The sequence below is a fragment of the Lepidochelys kempii genome, chromosome 8 (genome assembly GCF_965140285.1).
Source record: "Lepidochelys kempii isolate rLepKem1 chromosome 8, rLepKem1.hap1, whole genome shotgun sequence".
NCBI lineage: Eukaryota > Metazoa > Chordata > Testudines > Cheloniidae > Lepidochelys > Lepidochelys kempii.
In genome coordinates, this window is record NC_136387.1 from 34,005,679 (window position 1) to 34,021,807 (window position 16,129).

General features: G+C 43.6%; 1 protein-coding gene across 1 annotated transcript in view; it reads right to left on the reverse strand.

Moving 5' to 3' along the window:
• Positions 1–492: 492 nt before the first annotated feature.
• Positions 493–16,129, reverse strand: part of ETF1 (eukaryotic translation termination factor 1) — a 37,204-nt gene continuing 21,567 nt past the window's right edge. Inside the window, exons 4-11 of the mRNA XM_073356001.1 lie at positions 14,974–15,113; positions 10,684–10,822; positions 9,385–9,575; positions 8,683–8,812; positions 7,402–7,557; positions 6,679–6,743; positions 4,965–5,112; positions 493–2,631 (exon numbers count right to left, since the gene is read on the reverse strand). Coding sequence (XP_073212102.1) covers positions 2,549–2,631; positions 4,965–5,112; positions 6,679–6,743; positions 7,402–7,557; positions 8,683–8,812; positions 9,385–9,575; positions 10,684–10,822; positions 14,974–15,113 — 1,052 coding nt within the window. The 3' untranslated portion in view covers positions 493–2,548. The remainder of the gene's footprint in view (positions 2,632–4,964; positions 5,113–6,678; positions 6,744–7,401; positions 7,558–8,682; positions 8,813–9,384; positions 9,576–10,683; positions 10,823–14,973; positions 15,114–16,129) is intronic.

A 16,129-nucleotide genomic window follows, 5' to 3' on the forward strand; every position in this document is an offset into this window, starting at 1 on the left:
ACCTTACTCAGACTAACACAGGGGTGAGAGGACAAGGCTGTTAGAAAGCATTGATAGTTTGCTTTGATACAAGACTAGTAGGAATGTGATTTCTGCATCTCATTCAAGAAGATGACCACCCACCATTCTGCAGTCGTCCCAGGCACTGCCCAACACTTACCACGCTCAGTTCACAAACAAGCAGCTAATCTTTAAGAACTGCATTTATCAGTGTTCCAGAGTGCTTGCATTTGATTTGTTTTTTCCTCTCATGCTTTTAATATTCTACATTTCAGCTCAACATTAGGAAGCCAAACAAAGACCAGTGCACTCTGGGCTGCCAGTCAGGGAAGCTTTTGCGCTAAATGGAAACAAGATGCTCTACCTAGGTTTGAGAATTGAATAAGGTTGTTTGACTAGGTGGCCTCTGCTGAGAGTTCATGAGGCCAGTAAAGCAACATCACCCCCGTAAGAGTAATTACTGTAGTAAAAGAAAATCAAGAGTCCATGCTATATTCTTAAATATGGTTTAATACTCTTCTCCATTTCTGTACATCACAACACCAAGATATCACTGCTTGGGATCTCTCTGCAGAGGCTATATAGTATGCGAAGGCTAGGATTTCTCACCCACCTTTTAATGTGTTTGTATGTGTAAGTGTAATACATATCAGTATATATTGATACACATCAATATATAATGCAATATATATCACCAAAGAGAACACATTGATTAAAGAAATACAAAAATTTGGCATCATTTCCAAACTTAAATAGTAAAAATAAAAACTACAAAAAGGAGCTGCATACCCTAAATGTATCATGTGAAACAACAAGCAGTATATTCAAAAATGTAAATTTACATCCAATTTTTCTGGTCTTGTCATGTCACATTAGACCCATTTACAATGGCAAAATCCAAACATACTGCTTCAAAGACCGCAAACTCACTGGCGCTTGGGTTTTGTGCAAATCTGTAGCAGACCCAACTGCGAAACTTTCATAGACCCCAGCTTTGATGGGAACATCCCTTGTAGACAATGGCAAACACTACCTGTTTGCTGGGTTATAAAACAGCGGTACAAGTTATATTGCTCACATTGACAGTCATTTTGGACCTCTAGGAGTACAGTGTGACAGTCAGAAGCTATGTTTTAAGACAAACACTCCCCTCCATTCAAGTGAAACAGGATTATTGGAACGATATGCAAGTATGCCACTTGGGAACAAAAAGTGGCTTCCAACCAACATGCTAAAAGTGACTGAGGAAGAATCAGTGAAGGACAGCAGTTAGGCACTAAAGTGTCAGAGTACCCATCAGAAAACTGCTATCCCAAGAGAACAGAAAGGTCTTGTGCCAATGCTGATTTTAACCTTTGGCTCTAGGTAAACGTAACCATTTCTACAATTTCAAAATGTATTCTATTAATAGGTATTACAAAGACATTGCTTGAGAGTCTGGGTATAATCAGAAGTTTGAACCCACTTCTAAGGCTAGACTAGACTTCAGTCTCAGATGTACATGACCACCTGCTGATCCATTATGAAGTCCTTGGTGCTGGGGAGCTGGGATTTCCCAATGGGGTACCTTAGTGTTCAACAGTAGCATCAAGTTTTCCAAATCCACCAGTGCCAAGGGTTTAATCACAGTCACATCTTGTTAGTTGCTCCTGTGAAATACCTGCTTCCATTTATGGGTTCACCAACAATCAAATTCACATAATCAAGGAAATTTTATGCAGTCCTAAAGCAAAAATAGGAAAATCTTACCAAAAAAAGAGAGAGAGACCCAAAGGGGTTCCACCTTACTTCCCTTACATCATGTGTTTATTTCTGTCAAGACTGAAAAGAGTGAAGGCCACACCACTCAATTCCCAAATTAAGCCCGCTAAGACTCTGGTAGCATTTCCATTGCAATCAATGAAGTGTGCTTCCTAATTTGTACAAGTAGCGCTTTTGCAAAACGGATTAAGGTAAGAGTTTGGCTCGTCAAAGCAGCCCCCCAAGCTATCTGCATGTTCCAGCCACACCTTGTCACTGAGTGTCTTCTCTTATTCTCCCAATATTAAACAGAGAAAGAGTGTCTCCAATAACTCACTACATTTCTTCTTCTGCAGTCTAAGCTGAGAATGCCATGTAAATGGGTCATGCCACTGCAAAATGCAGCAATTGATTTTCTCCAATCAAAATAAAAGAAACAAACCAGTATGATCTTACTTCTATTAATTTTTGAAGGAAGAAGGTTTACAGCAGTTAATGTATCATGACGGTTAAAAAAATCATTTTCATAAAATACAAGAGCAACCAATTTCACCATCGAGTAAGAGTAAAAACTGGGATTCTTTTAAATTAGTCCAAAGTGGCATACAGGAACTTAGTAGTTTGCTGCTGTACTGACACTATGACAAATCAAAGTGTAGGGTTTTGTTTTTTTAAATCCAATGCTTATGGATCAAGTTCTGGAAATGTTCCAATTCTAAGGCAGGGATCTGTTGGGTTTTCCACCATTTGCTCCTTGGGTTGGATGCTGGAGGGGGGAGGCACGTTTTGCCGGACCCAGGTCGACTACCTAGTAGTCATCAAGGTCAAAAAATTCATCATCTCCTCCTTGGTATTCCATTCCCTGGAAATCCACTCGGTACCGCAAGATACCTAGTAAAAACAAGACACCTTTTAGCTTCTTCCTAGTTCAATGTACCAGAAAGGGCTCAGTACAAAATATATCTTACAATACACTGTGATCCATTTAACGTATGGGCTAGTCAGCAATTTGTGGATCTCCTCAAAACTGACTTGGCACCATAGAGGATGGAGACCACAATTTTTTTTTTTTTTTAAACAGAGTCTAGTATTTGGTCTGTGTGGAATTAAGATGCTATAGAACAAAGGTAGTCAATAGGTGGACCACAGGCCAAATCCGGACCGCCAATGGACCATGAAATCTATTTACTGATTATTACTGCAGTGTGAAAAATGTTTCTCTGGAGTCTGGACCGTGACAAAAAATAACTGCCTATCCCTGCTATAGAAATTTTAAATTCTTCTTATTGTGACATTGCACTCTATGATTTTATGAAAATATGCTAGTAAGTGTGAATATAATGTAACTAGAATATACTTCATGCAAAAGGTCTATTGTAAGGTATCACTACAAAGCTTATAATCTACGAGTGTGGTCATCCTATCTGTATAAATGTATCACTCGTATCTGAAACTAGAAATATGAAATATAACTCTGAGGGCCTATTGTAATTATGCAAAGTGTGGGCCATTAATGGTGGTTTGGAATCTTGATGGCTCCCATCAACTAGGACAACTGACTGTAGATAGGTATACAGGAAGACTTACAAGTAAACATAGCCGTGTGCTGGCGACAGATATCTAAGGGGGTGGAACAGAACAAAGGGGGCTGCAGTCATAAGAAATCCCCTAGCTACCATCTGAGCTGGAACAAGGGCTGTACCATGGGAAAGAACTGTGCCCAGACTAGGAAGGCATCCAGTCTGTGATAGCAGCTTATTGAAACATCTCTGAGGGTGAGATTTTATCTGTATTCACTTTTCTTACTGTATTAGGCTTAGACTTGCGTGTTTTATTTTATTCTGTCTGCTATTACTTGGAACCACTCAAATCCTACTTTTTGTATTTAATAAAATCACTTTTTACTTATTAACCCAGAGTATGTATTAATACCCGGCCGGGTGGGGGGGGGGGGACAAACAGCTGTGCATATCTCTATCAGTGTTATAGAGGCAAACAATTTATGAGTTGATCCTGTATAAGCTTTACACAGAGTAAAACGGATTTATTTGGGGTTTGGACCGCATTGGGAGCTAGGCATCTGAGTGTTGGAGACAGGAACACTTCTTAAGCTGTTTTCAGTTAAGCCTGCAGCTTTTGGGGGATGTTGTTCAGACCTGAGTCTGTTTGCAGCAGGCTAGCGTGTCTGGCTCCCACTGGAGACCCCGTAACTGAAAGACATTGGGCTAGTCAGTACTCGTGGCAATGTGAAGTGACTTGGTAGTCCCAAGCTGGACAGACAGACAACTGTCAAACCCTGCTCCACTTAGCACCATTGCTGGCAGTTTCTGAGACTGATTTTCTCCCCCACCCAACACCTGGAATATGGCTGAGGCAGACTGTACAGGGCAGGGAGTCTAGTGTGGATGTGACCCCACCATCCATTCTGCAGCTAAAAAGACAGGGTACACCCAGACAAGTTGCACCAGTATAACTAAAGCAGTACAACTCCTTGGCATGGATGCAGTTATATTGGGATAGTTCACTCCCATACAGAAAGGGGAAGAAGCTATAGTGGGTATAAAAAGCCTTTGTACTGGCATAAACAGGTCCACAAGGTGGGGTGTAAAGGTGTAACTAGCTATAAAAGAAATCACCCGACAGTTATGTATGAAATCATTTAGATTAGGCCTTCACCTGAGAGTCACCCATCAGCTCTGAATTCATCTCCCCCCAAGGAGGGCCTAGGTAAAATGTCTGACACTGGGGATCATGAGCAGAGTTCTATTTGACAGAGTAGTTCCCACCCCCAAGTACTCTGAAGGCCCTGATCCTTAGCAATGCTTGCTTAAGTGAACAATAATCAGGAAGTTCATCCTTCTAGGACTATGGGCACTGGAGTGATAGGGCAGTAATGTCATTTTTCAGCTGATACAAGGGGAGCCAGCATCATGGGACCAGCCACCTCTCCACTGAGAACCAAAATGCGCTTTGTGGAACACCAGTTGTTCCTGGGCCACAGTTTGAGATCCCCTGCTATATGATGTACCGTACACAAAGTTGTTTTACTGAATGGGGCCCTTACTACATAGATAATTAAAGACAGTCACTGACTCACTGAGCAGAGAGAAACATGACACTATGGGAATGTACCCTCTCCTATTCTGGCTTCAGAACCAGATTAACAGCAGGTTACATAGGGCCAACGTTTTCGGCTTAGCCTAGTTTTTCCTCTTGCAATTTACCTCCAATTCCTCCAAATCCTTTCACAAACTGGGATCCTTCCTGTGACTTGTCTGTAACAATTTCCAACGTTGCTCCAAATTTCTTGTAGTTGTTAGCAAACCATTCCAGCAGGGGCATACTTTCTATAAGTTCGTGTTCCTGGCCAGTCTAAAAACAAAGAAAAAAAAAAAGTAAGGCCCGGTCTACACTCAAAAGTTAGGTCAACAGCTATGGCACTCAGGGGTGAAAAATCCACACTTGAGTACCACAGTTATGCAGATCTAACCTGTGACACAGACCTAGCTATGTCGACAGACAAATGCTTCCATCAGCCTAGCTACCATCGCTCAAGGAGGTGGAGTTCCTACAATGACAGAAAACCCCACTGCTCTAGGAAGTGTCTGCATTATGGGTGCTACAGTAGCATAACTACAGCGCCGTACCTGTGCCACTATAGCAAGCACGGCTTAAGCGCTGTTTCTTTGACTTCAATTATCATGGCATCTACTGAGGGGTCTCTTTCGTCCCAGTTCACATTAACTTCATAAGCACTTTCTGGTCTCACAAACAAAAGGACTGCTGGTGCTGTCAGAGTCCTGGCTCTGTAGGCACACCATTGTTTAAGCATGTAGCTGATGGGCATCCAGGCATGCCCGCGGCACAGGCCTGAAGAGAGACTCTGGTGCTGGGCCTGCTAGGGAGAGCTCAGAAAGAGGAAGTTTTGGAAAGTCTTGTCTACAGTTAGTTTCCACACTTGGGAGCGAGTGCAGGGGAGGGAATCTAAGGCAGTGGGATGAATGTGGCCATTTTAACCAGACACCCTACAATCATCCCATGAATGCTCTTCATTTTGAGGGCCCTGAACAGAGTGTGTCCTAGATGAGCACTAAGGCAGGGGGATCAGTGGTTTAAAGGTCTATCCACCACTGACCACTCTCACGACAGCCGAGAGCCTTGTGCCGCCACCACTATTAGGGCCCTCGGCAGGCCCTCTAAATGGCAGCCATAACAGCAAAACAAAACAAGACGGAAGTGGCTACACTAGCCATGTGGTCAAACTGCAGCAGCTCAGTCTCTTTTCAGGGCTGTCTTTCCCAAGGGGACAGGGTCCTGCCTGACTTCCATGACAAGTCAAGGAAAGGGGAAAGTTGTATGGAAAAGCACTTAAGGTCCTCTAGTTAAGGATGGGGAATTACCCCCAAATGTACACACTATGGTGGATAGTTGTCCACCAACCCTAGCATATCTAGGGGGCGATTCTCCATTGCCCTGCACCTTGAGCAGTCATTTAGACCAGTGCTAATGCCACCCAATCAGAATGGCGATGTTTCACGCTGGTGTAAACTGCTGCACGAGGTGCGGGGCGGTGAGGAATGGACCAAAAAGAATGTGCTCAAGCAGAAGAGCTAGATTCAGTTGTGCTCACCTAGTCCCTTTTACTTCACCTTTCAAGCTCATTTGACCAGAGAATGAAGACTGAACAGCAAGGAAATCAATTAGGAAAAAGCCAACAAGGTGAGAATCTGGAGTAACATTTAAAGCGAATAGGAAAGACTGCAGCGCAGCCCATCAAATCAAGACTTTGTAAGGAGCCAGAGAGCATAATTTGGTGCGAAACACTCAAGCATTAGCTAAGTGTGGAGCATTAAGCATAGTTAGAGTCAATCAAAGCCGTGCACCTGTACAGCATAATCATCCTTTCTGAGTGTACTACAAGACCAGGAATTGAAATACCTCTTTATCTGTGAAGTGGGATTTATCTTTCTCCTGTTCTGGTGTCAAATATAGAATCTTCTCCTCTGAGAGAGAAAAACAGTGTTAGAGATTTGATGCAACTAGCAGCAGGCTAGAAACTCTGCAGAAGCCAGTGCAACACAGGGGTCTTAAAGGTCTCTGAATCCCTTCCTTTGTGTTTGGGAACGCACAGTGCAAGACTGCACATGGAGGCTCTGAGCACATGAGGTGCCAAGTCAGAAAAGGTCTTTGGACATGTAATGCCCTTGCTGGGGCAGGAAGAGAATTTTGGATCTGGCCAAAAGGAGGATGGAGGAATGTGGGTGGTGGTGGTGATGGAAGGGGGGTGGGGAAGAGGAGAGAGGGAAATGGGCTGGTGGCTAGATGCTGCAGGGTCAAGTCAATCTCCCACTGTATTATGGAAGTGTAAATACAATCACAACGCAGGGTTTAACACTATTTCACATAGCTATATCCTGCCTAGCCAAGCCCCCCTCCCACCATTGCTATGCCACCCCACCCAGTCTCTGCTTGTTTCTCCTCCCACATCATCATGCAAGTAGGGAAGTGACAAGCTAGTGACCGTCTATAGGATTTCTGTGAAAAACTCCTTAAAGGGAGGTTTTAAAGCACAGGCTCCTGCCTAACAGCAGAGTTCTCCCAAGGAACACTGAACAGCTAATCCCCTCCAGGCTCCTAGTCCAGCTCTGAAGTATGACATACCTTCCGTGCCTTGGCAGTGGAGAACGTATCTCATTATATCCAGATTTTCATAAACTATCAGTATCTCTACCGCTCCCATTTCCAAAGCTTTCAGTGTATCTTCAACGCCAAAGCAGTACTTCCCCGTGTCCTGACTGATTTCATCGAAGTATCGGCCTGCGTTCGAGAGAAACCAGAGAAACACTCGTGAACACAGATCATGTCACATGAAGTTTTACTAAGCCTCATTTGAAGAAAAGCTACAGTAAAGCGAGACGGTTTTGTGCCTGGCTATACAGGCCACTCATTAGTATTCCAGGCAGAATCTGAATGATCCATCACCAGCTAGGGAGCTGGCAACATGTCACCCAGAGCCCTCAGCTTGGAAGTCTCAGTGCCAGCTAGGCAGCTCTCTCAGGAGCACTGCGAAGTGAGATGGAGAGGCTAACCTGACACCGAGCTACCAACCACAAGCAGGCATTAAACTTTATTCCCCTTCAGCGTAAGGCAGCTGCTGTTACAATCCCCCAGAGTGGGTCTTACTAAGCTTTCCTACTGGTGCGTGACGAGAGGATCATTTCTGTTGCAATTTCAAAGAAAAGCAAAAGTCTAATCCTCATTTTCTTGGAGATGGGAGAGATCAGAGCAGAGGAGGAGTTTTCCCCGACTGTACTAGGAGGCCTGAGAAACTAAAGCTGACCCTGATGAAAGGATAAAGAATAGGGTAGAATGGATGGAAAGATCACAATGGAGGCAAACTGGTAGGAAAGGGAGAGCAATCTCCATCATCAGCTCCAGCTGTATTTCCATGGGTACTTAAGGATCCAGTCATTCCCTAGCAGGCTATTCACAAGATCACATCAGTCTAATATTGTTATCGAGGCAGGTAACATCCAACGAGCTGTTTAGTCTGTACAGGTGGGGACTCCTTTTCGGATGCTATGAACGATGTGTTACAGCCAGAAGGGACTGTTTTACAGATGGGGAGCTGAGGGAGAGTTGATGTGACTTTCCCAAAGTCACACAGCAAGTCAGTAGCAGGCAAGGAATTGAACCCAGGTGCAGTGCCCTAACCACTTCTGTGGCAAGGCAGAAAGAAGAGAGTGGAGGATTTATTCCAAGCTGAAAGCAGTGTTTGAGGTGGTGCTTGGAGAATGGAGGTCATCAGTGACATCCCCTTCTGCCCAACTTTCACATGAGGACTGAGCTAGTGCACTGAATCCAGCAGCAGCACTGGGGTGAGTACTAAAGCAGGATGGGTATCCAACTCATGAGAGGCTAGCTATGTAGGCCTATTCATACCTATTAGTTTCTTCTCTTGAATGAATTTCACATTGGAGAGGACCTCAGTGGACAACTCAATTGCTTGATTGAATCCATTTTCTCCACCATACGAGATATCAACTAGTTTCAACACTTTGGACTGCAACCTCTACATACAAAGAAAGTCAGTGTTAGCCAACCTATTGAGCAGCACTGCCATAAAACTACTTCAGAAACTCATCAGAATAAAAATGCCTGACAAAAGCTACACTGGTAATCTGACTTCTGAACCTCTGCATGGAAGTGAAACAAAATAGTTCTGAACATTCAGTGTGTAACTACAACTTTCAGAGTGCAGGGCCAAACAGATCAAGTTTAGAGGAGTTGAGTTCTACTAAAGCCTCTGCTTTTCGCTTTGGAATATAACAAAAACATGAATTCCACTTTCAGCCAGAAAAGACAAGCATCCCATCAGGTATGCTCCACTACTAAGTGAAATCCTAGCTTCTTTCAGGTCACTGGGATATAGCTCCCTTTCTAGAAAGGGGCCCCCCTACAGAATACAACAATTTTACATTTTAATTGTATTCTTACATTAAGGTACTTTAGTTGGGTTTCTCCTGAAGAGCATGTGTCAGCCATGAGCCACTGCCACCACTAGCACCATGAGGACATTAGTCACAGTCCTTAAGCAGGCAGGCTGTAGGTTTCATTTAGCACAACAAGTCCACTTTCACTTACCTGATCAAACATGTCAGATTGACTTAGTTCAGTTTTGAAGTCAGCTGATCCAGCTAAAACGAGACCAGCCACGTTCACCTTATCACCCGAAATGAACAGCTGCACAGCCGTCTCTGCTACCTTCCTCACGTAGTTGTGTCGCTTTTCCATCCTCAAACGAGCAAAACGCAAGGCAGATTGACCTCCTCTACCTTTCAGAGAGAACAGATGGGATGTAGCCATTGAGGTCTACTGCCACAGAACCTGTTGGCATGTGGCCCCAACTGGGTGTAGAGCAACGGAACCCAAGATATGATGCAAATTAGTCTATCACAAGCAGAGATAAGGGAACACAAAACAGCAAAGAGTGAACAGGCAGGACCCACCCATCAGGTGACTTTCTACATGTCTCCCACATGAAAACATGTCACAAGGAAACACTGAAGAATGGCTAAGATTTGCTCGCATTAAGGCCATTTGCAGTAATGTAACTGAATTGATAGTTCCCCCGGCACACGCTCTTCCTGGAGAAGTGAGGCTTACACCAATGCAGTTTACTTTGGTACGTCACCAGACTATGCTGTACTAACTTAAGCCTTGCTACATACTAGCACAGTACCTCTGCAGTAGGGGTCTATACGGGTTTAGCTACATTGGGGCAAACTTCCTTAATGGGGATACCGCTGGGGCAAAATTAGTTAACTGTCTTTCTGTTTCAACTAAGACTAAGCAACTGCTGGTTAAGTACTTAATTCACGAATATTTAGAGACAAAAGGAAGATAATATCCTTGCTTACATCAGACTGAACATTTAGAGTCTAGTTTACTGAACTCAGTACCATTAAACCTTTTGGCATTTCTTGTTGCTTTGACAGCACAAGGGGCCAAGTCAGTTCCACTGGGGTTCTCATGCAATAGGCCAGTGTTTGAAATGCACACACTTTCAGGGCAAGATTCAAAGGCACTTTCAACTGCAATTTAAGAGCTACTGGTCTTTGTTTTGGAAAATTCATTTGTGAACACCAAGTTTGGGGTCAAATTTGACTGGAAAGTGTCCTTTTATATGGGTCATGTTGATTTGCTAACAGTTTATGAGACAGAAGATGGCAGGGAAATGGACTACAGGATTTGGACACTACTGGTTCCATTCTTTCAAATGTGTCTGTCTCTTAACATTTCATTGTCTAAGTCATCTAAATATTTCTTCCTGAGTGTGGAATTACACACTGCCTTGGAATCACTAATTGTACTTTACATTCCTCTCCCTGCCTCCACATTCCCTTTCTGCTTGAAGCAGTTAAGATCTTTGTTACTGATTACCATGCTTCTTTGGGAGATCCACAGTGAATTTGTGCAGGACTTCTCTTGTGTTTCCTTGAAGAGTTCCGAAGAGTGCGCCACTACCATCTATTACGATAAAACCAAACTTGCTGTCATCAGACAGTAGTGCTGTCAGAGCCTGAAATGTGAACACAACATGGTTAGTAATAACCACTATCAGCCAACATCAGCACTTCGGTCTGATTACTAAGCAGAGCAGCAGTTCATTAAATGAGAACACCAGGCACAGTACAGATCACCGAAACAATGGTTTGGTGATCATGGATATTTTTATGAAGCAGCCAAGATGAAATTGACAAAAATACCCGAGAAAACTCTTGATTCTTAGTTACTTTCTTATACCCGGTACCACTGCTGGAGCAAGATGCCGGTGCTTGGAGTCAGACACAAGTTGTCCCCATCATTTGCAGTGCCATTGACCAACTGTCCATTGCTTAAAGGGACAGGTTTAGCAGGAGAAAAAACTGGAGGGTTACCTCTGTGTATCCAAATTAGCTCTTCAAGTTAAAATCCTATTCTGTTTGGATGTGTGGAGAGGCAGCTAAACTAGTTTTCCTAATACTCCTGTCTGGGGGATTATGTCTCACATAGTCCTCTGATCTGGCTCTATCAGTGCAATGCTGTTAGGTTTACTTTATTAGTCACCAATGCAGCCCAATCTTTAGCTGGCCGCTATCAAGGAATTTCAACTTTATCACATGTCTACCAGCAAGAGACTCACAATGTTGATAGTATGAAATCCATGACAACTGTGACAAAAGCTCAGCCTTACAGACTAATGGGTGATTAGTAATAACAGTTCTATTGATTTATTTGCTATGGGTGGAAGAGGGACACAGCCACAACACCTATTGGAAGGTCAGATATCTCATGTCTTCTTCCTACTGCAGTGAAGGTGGTTAAGCAGGGTCTGATTCTCCAGCATGTTCTGAGTTGACTGTTCCCTTCTGAGCCAGCAAGCCTTAGAATGGTTGCTCACTGGCTAGGTCTTATCAATTGCCTCCTTCCAAAAACTGCTTCCACTTCCAGTTTATGGAAGCAGGGAGGAATATTTAAAGTAGCCAGTGAGCGAAGATTAGCATTTGAAGTTAGATTGTTTCTTGCCCAATCCTAATTCAGGAGTTTCAGAATCTAACTGGTTCCTGAAATAAATTTTAAATTGACAAGTTCTCAGCAGCTTGTTGAATGCTGGAGAAATGATGCTGTTAACTTGCTATCACAGGGCTTAAGCTGTCTGCATGTCTCCCAGAGTAGACTATTGGACTGAATGGATGGAAAAAAAAGCGTCAGTCACCTGTATCCAAAATCCAGTATTTGAGCTAAATATCAGGAAAATAAAGGTTTAATGGAGGACCTGGGCCAAGCTAAATATTTTATTAAATTTATGAGGTGTAGTAGTAGTAGTGGCCTATTACATTGCAATCTATTTAACTGGGAGAGAGCCAAGCAAATTGTGTGACCAGGAAGAGCATTCCAGCCAAGGTATCAAAAAGTGATCATAAATCCACTCTTTAGACAGATTTCAGAGTTCAAACCCCTTTTGGGAAGTTACTTCAATTTCACACATGCAATAAAGAATCTTGAGGAAATCTTAGCAGATCTCACAATTGCCAAGATGTAAGTGACTAAAATCTGTGTGTTCCTGATTCACTCTTAATTTAAATTAAGTATCAAATGGTCACCAGTAATTTCCCCTTCATCACTGCTCTGCCATGGATTCTATTGTTCTAGTTATAGAGCCTAATGGAAGGGCCTCCTGCTTTTGTTCAGGCTATTCCTTCAGCCTGGGTGTCTCTTGCTGCTCCATGACCTCCATCCACTTCTGTTTGCCAAAACTAAGCTGCCACCTCCTGTATCCCAGCTGCAAACTGGGATCTCAGGAGTCAAGCGTTGCACCTTCCGTTTTACCCGTCAAAATGACCAGCAATTGTGGCATCCGGTCGTAAGTGGCAATTGGCACTACAGAATAGAATACAACATGCTCTTTCATAGGTATACAGATTCTGCACCACAAGCAGAGCTAGGAAAACTGGAACTAAGCACTACTCGGTGGAGATGGGCAAAGCAGACAGGTCAAGAAACAAGGTGCTATTATATCACTTTCTAGCTATTACAATTTTCCAAAGTAAATGACAATCTCTTGCTGACCAGTGCAACGCCAGCTAAGAAGTTATTTGCTGGGCTACAGCTACATTTTTCAGAAGGAGTTTAGCCCACTGAAGCCAAAGGTTCTAACTTTGTTGGAGGCCCCAATGTCTGTGACAGATTGCAGACTACTGTTCCTGTCTCAAACCTCAGGGTTCCCACACAGTATGCTGGAGCAGTTGCCATGTCTCATGCCTTTGTATTCCTGGTCTTTCCCATTTCCTTGGGTTTGCTTTTTATTCTTTTTTGTGGTTTCCCTTCCCTTCTTCCATATGGTCTTCCCCAGCAGAGTGTGAGCTGGAACTTCTAGCAGCGCTGCCCCTCCTGGACAGCAGGCTGGTGTACCACCTAGGCAGGGAGCTGCCGCCAGTGCCAGCAACTCCTGGCAGGCCAAAGGGGTGTTTGTGAGTCCTCCCAGGAGTAGGATATCCCCAAAAGGAGAAGTGGGATTGGAGTAGGTATCTCATGTTTTGTACAAACAAAACAAAAAGACAGTCTCCGCCCCAGAGAGTTTATAATCCACTATGAGGCTAGCAATGGACCTTATCACCATTCGATGCGACAACCCAAGCGTGAACACTGAGTGGAGAGCTGCGGTGAGACTCCAGCCACTGACACATATGTGCCCCCAAATACTGACTTCCTACTTCAGTCGCATGCTTTCATTTTAGATGCCAGGTAAGTATACCCCAGAAAGATGCATGTAAAATTCACAAGTGCAAAGTGCAGCCAGAACTCTACCATGAACTTTAAGGCCTTTGCAAAGTGAAAACACAGCCAGGAAGGACTTTAAGTTCCAGCATGCCATGCCATGCTCCCTCCTGGTCCAGGTGGAAGGGACCTCAACATTGTTTTCACAAGGGTGGCTGCAATCTGCCTCCTCAGTCACTGATGCAACTCAGTAGGGCAGTTGCCAGAGTAGTAATTAACCCTCTGCTGTCAGAGGATAGAGTGGTGCTTGCTAGAAGTGTAATGAGTTTAGGCAGGCCAGGGTAATACTTATGCTAAGCTAACTGGCTTCAGCCTGGTCTTTGCTTGACATGAGTGTTGCTTGCTAAATTCGTCCTTATGAAGCTGTGTAAGTCATGATTACAGCGCTATGTAGGATAAAGGTGATGTGTGTTGAAGCCCATAGAAAAGAGGAAGTTAATCTGTACAACAAAACACAAACACAAGATACGGACAAAAAGTCCCTGCATTGAATGGTATGATCCAAGTAAACCAATTGGGAGAGAGACATGAAAATTGCACGGACAGCAAGTGATGTAAACTGAAGCCTGCTCATGTGTAACATATGGGTTATGTAAGAATGCTTAATGTTGATTGGATGGTCAGATAATGTGAAAAAGTATAAATATGCTGAACCATTGGGGGATAAGAGGGACCCTCAAAGGAGAATCCATTGTGACCTGCCTATGCCTCAGGAGAAGGTAATGATCAATATCTTTTTCTCTATATATAAAATCTGTCATTCATTGCTTTTATAGTAACTGAAAACAAAGCCATGCTTTTGGTTCAAAGGTTTGAATTAATAAACCTGAATGGCTCGGCCCCAAGTGCATGGTAATCCTCACCCAACATGCTGCTCCATTTCCTCCAGCAAGAAGAGCTAGGAAAACTTAGCAGCAAGGTGCATGTGAGAACTAGTGACATTAGCACTAATGTCACTAGTTCTCACGCACACCTTGCTGCCAAGCTTTCCTAGCTCTTTTTTACGAAGCCTCACTTCAAGCATGGCTCTGAATGAAGTCACAGTACTCTGGTGCAAGACAAGTCCCGCCACCAACTCCAAAGAAAAGCCTGTGGATTATACAGGCTCAGCCAAAATTACCCACTTCGGTTATTAAGATTAGCTGCAGCAGAGTTTAAGGACATAAGAACTTTGGATCTCTCCATGAGAAAACCCCGATCAGCAAATATCATGCATTTCTGAACACAAGCCAGTTATAAGTCATCCCACAGCATTTACACAGAGCGGCTGGTTTCCCGTTAAGATCTACTGCTCTCGGGAGTCTGGATACAAGTACGATATGAATTATTTAGTAAGTCTAGCACAGCTGTTTGAAATGCATCACCATGCTTTGGCTACAGCAAGACCTGTGAGCAGTACAGGATTTCTCCTACCTCCGTATGGAATTTGTTGTCGCACAAATACAACGATGTATTGATTGGTTTGAAAGGCTCAAAGTCAATGTTCACTTTCTTTTCTTTTCCTTCTTCTGTCACAATTGTTCCACAGTAAACAACCAGACCATTTGGAGGTACTGTAAAGGACACGAAGTACCATAATTTTAGATCACCAAATATTACATTCAGTATTGCTTACAATGAACACCAGGATTTCAATGATCTGAGGACATATGGATTTAATTTCAAATTTCCCCACACACTATTACAGGAGTTGCCAACCCCCAGCCCACTACCCACCCCCACCTCACTTGTTCCTTCAAGAAACCTGAAGGACTAATTTGTGTGTTCTCATCATAGCTATATGGGGAGCAATGCACAAATGCACTTCTAGAAGCTAGCTAAAAGGACTGAGCTTGCCAACAGGAGAGTTATTTATTGGCAACTTGATGCATTATGACGACAAAGACTTCCCTGGGACTAAGTTAAGAACATGTACCCAGCTCTTAAACCAGCTAGAAGGCAAATATTTATTGTGTGGAAATGAGTTAAACAGCATCACCCCATAAAAACTCTACCAATTCCTACATGGCAGCTCTCCGACAGCTGGCCTGATCCCACAGATCTTATTTGTGTGCACAGTCCTACTGGAGTCAGACTACTTGCTTGAATAAGAGCTGCACAATTAGACCCTTTTCCAGTGTACACCTTGATGGCAGGCTTTATTTCCTCCCCAGATTTGCACATCCGTGTCACATTTCATACACAGAGAGGCTAAAAGATAAGCCAAGGCCAAGTTAAGCAGGAAAGCATGGATTTAACATTGAAGAATCCACACCATTTTAAACTGTTAAAGTTTCAGAATTGGGCCCACAGACAGCCAAAGAAAAAGGCAACCAGGAGCCCACTCATGACAGTGCTCAGAGGTCCTCGCAGTGAGGACTGGGCCCCACTGTGCTGGCCCTTGTACCAACATGCTGGAGATTGCATAGGCTAACAAAATGTGCTAGGGTTTCAAAGCAGTGGATTGGAGGAGTCCCGCCCCTGCTCCCCCCAAACCCCGGGTGACTTGCTTTAAACATCTTAATGGCAGGGGAGAAATTTACTAGTGCAAAGCAGCAATAGACAACATGCAACTGAACAGCAACTTATG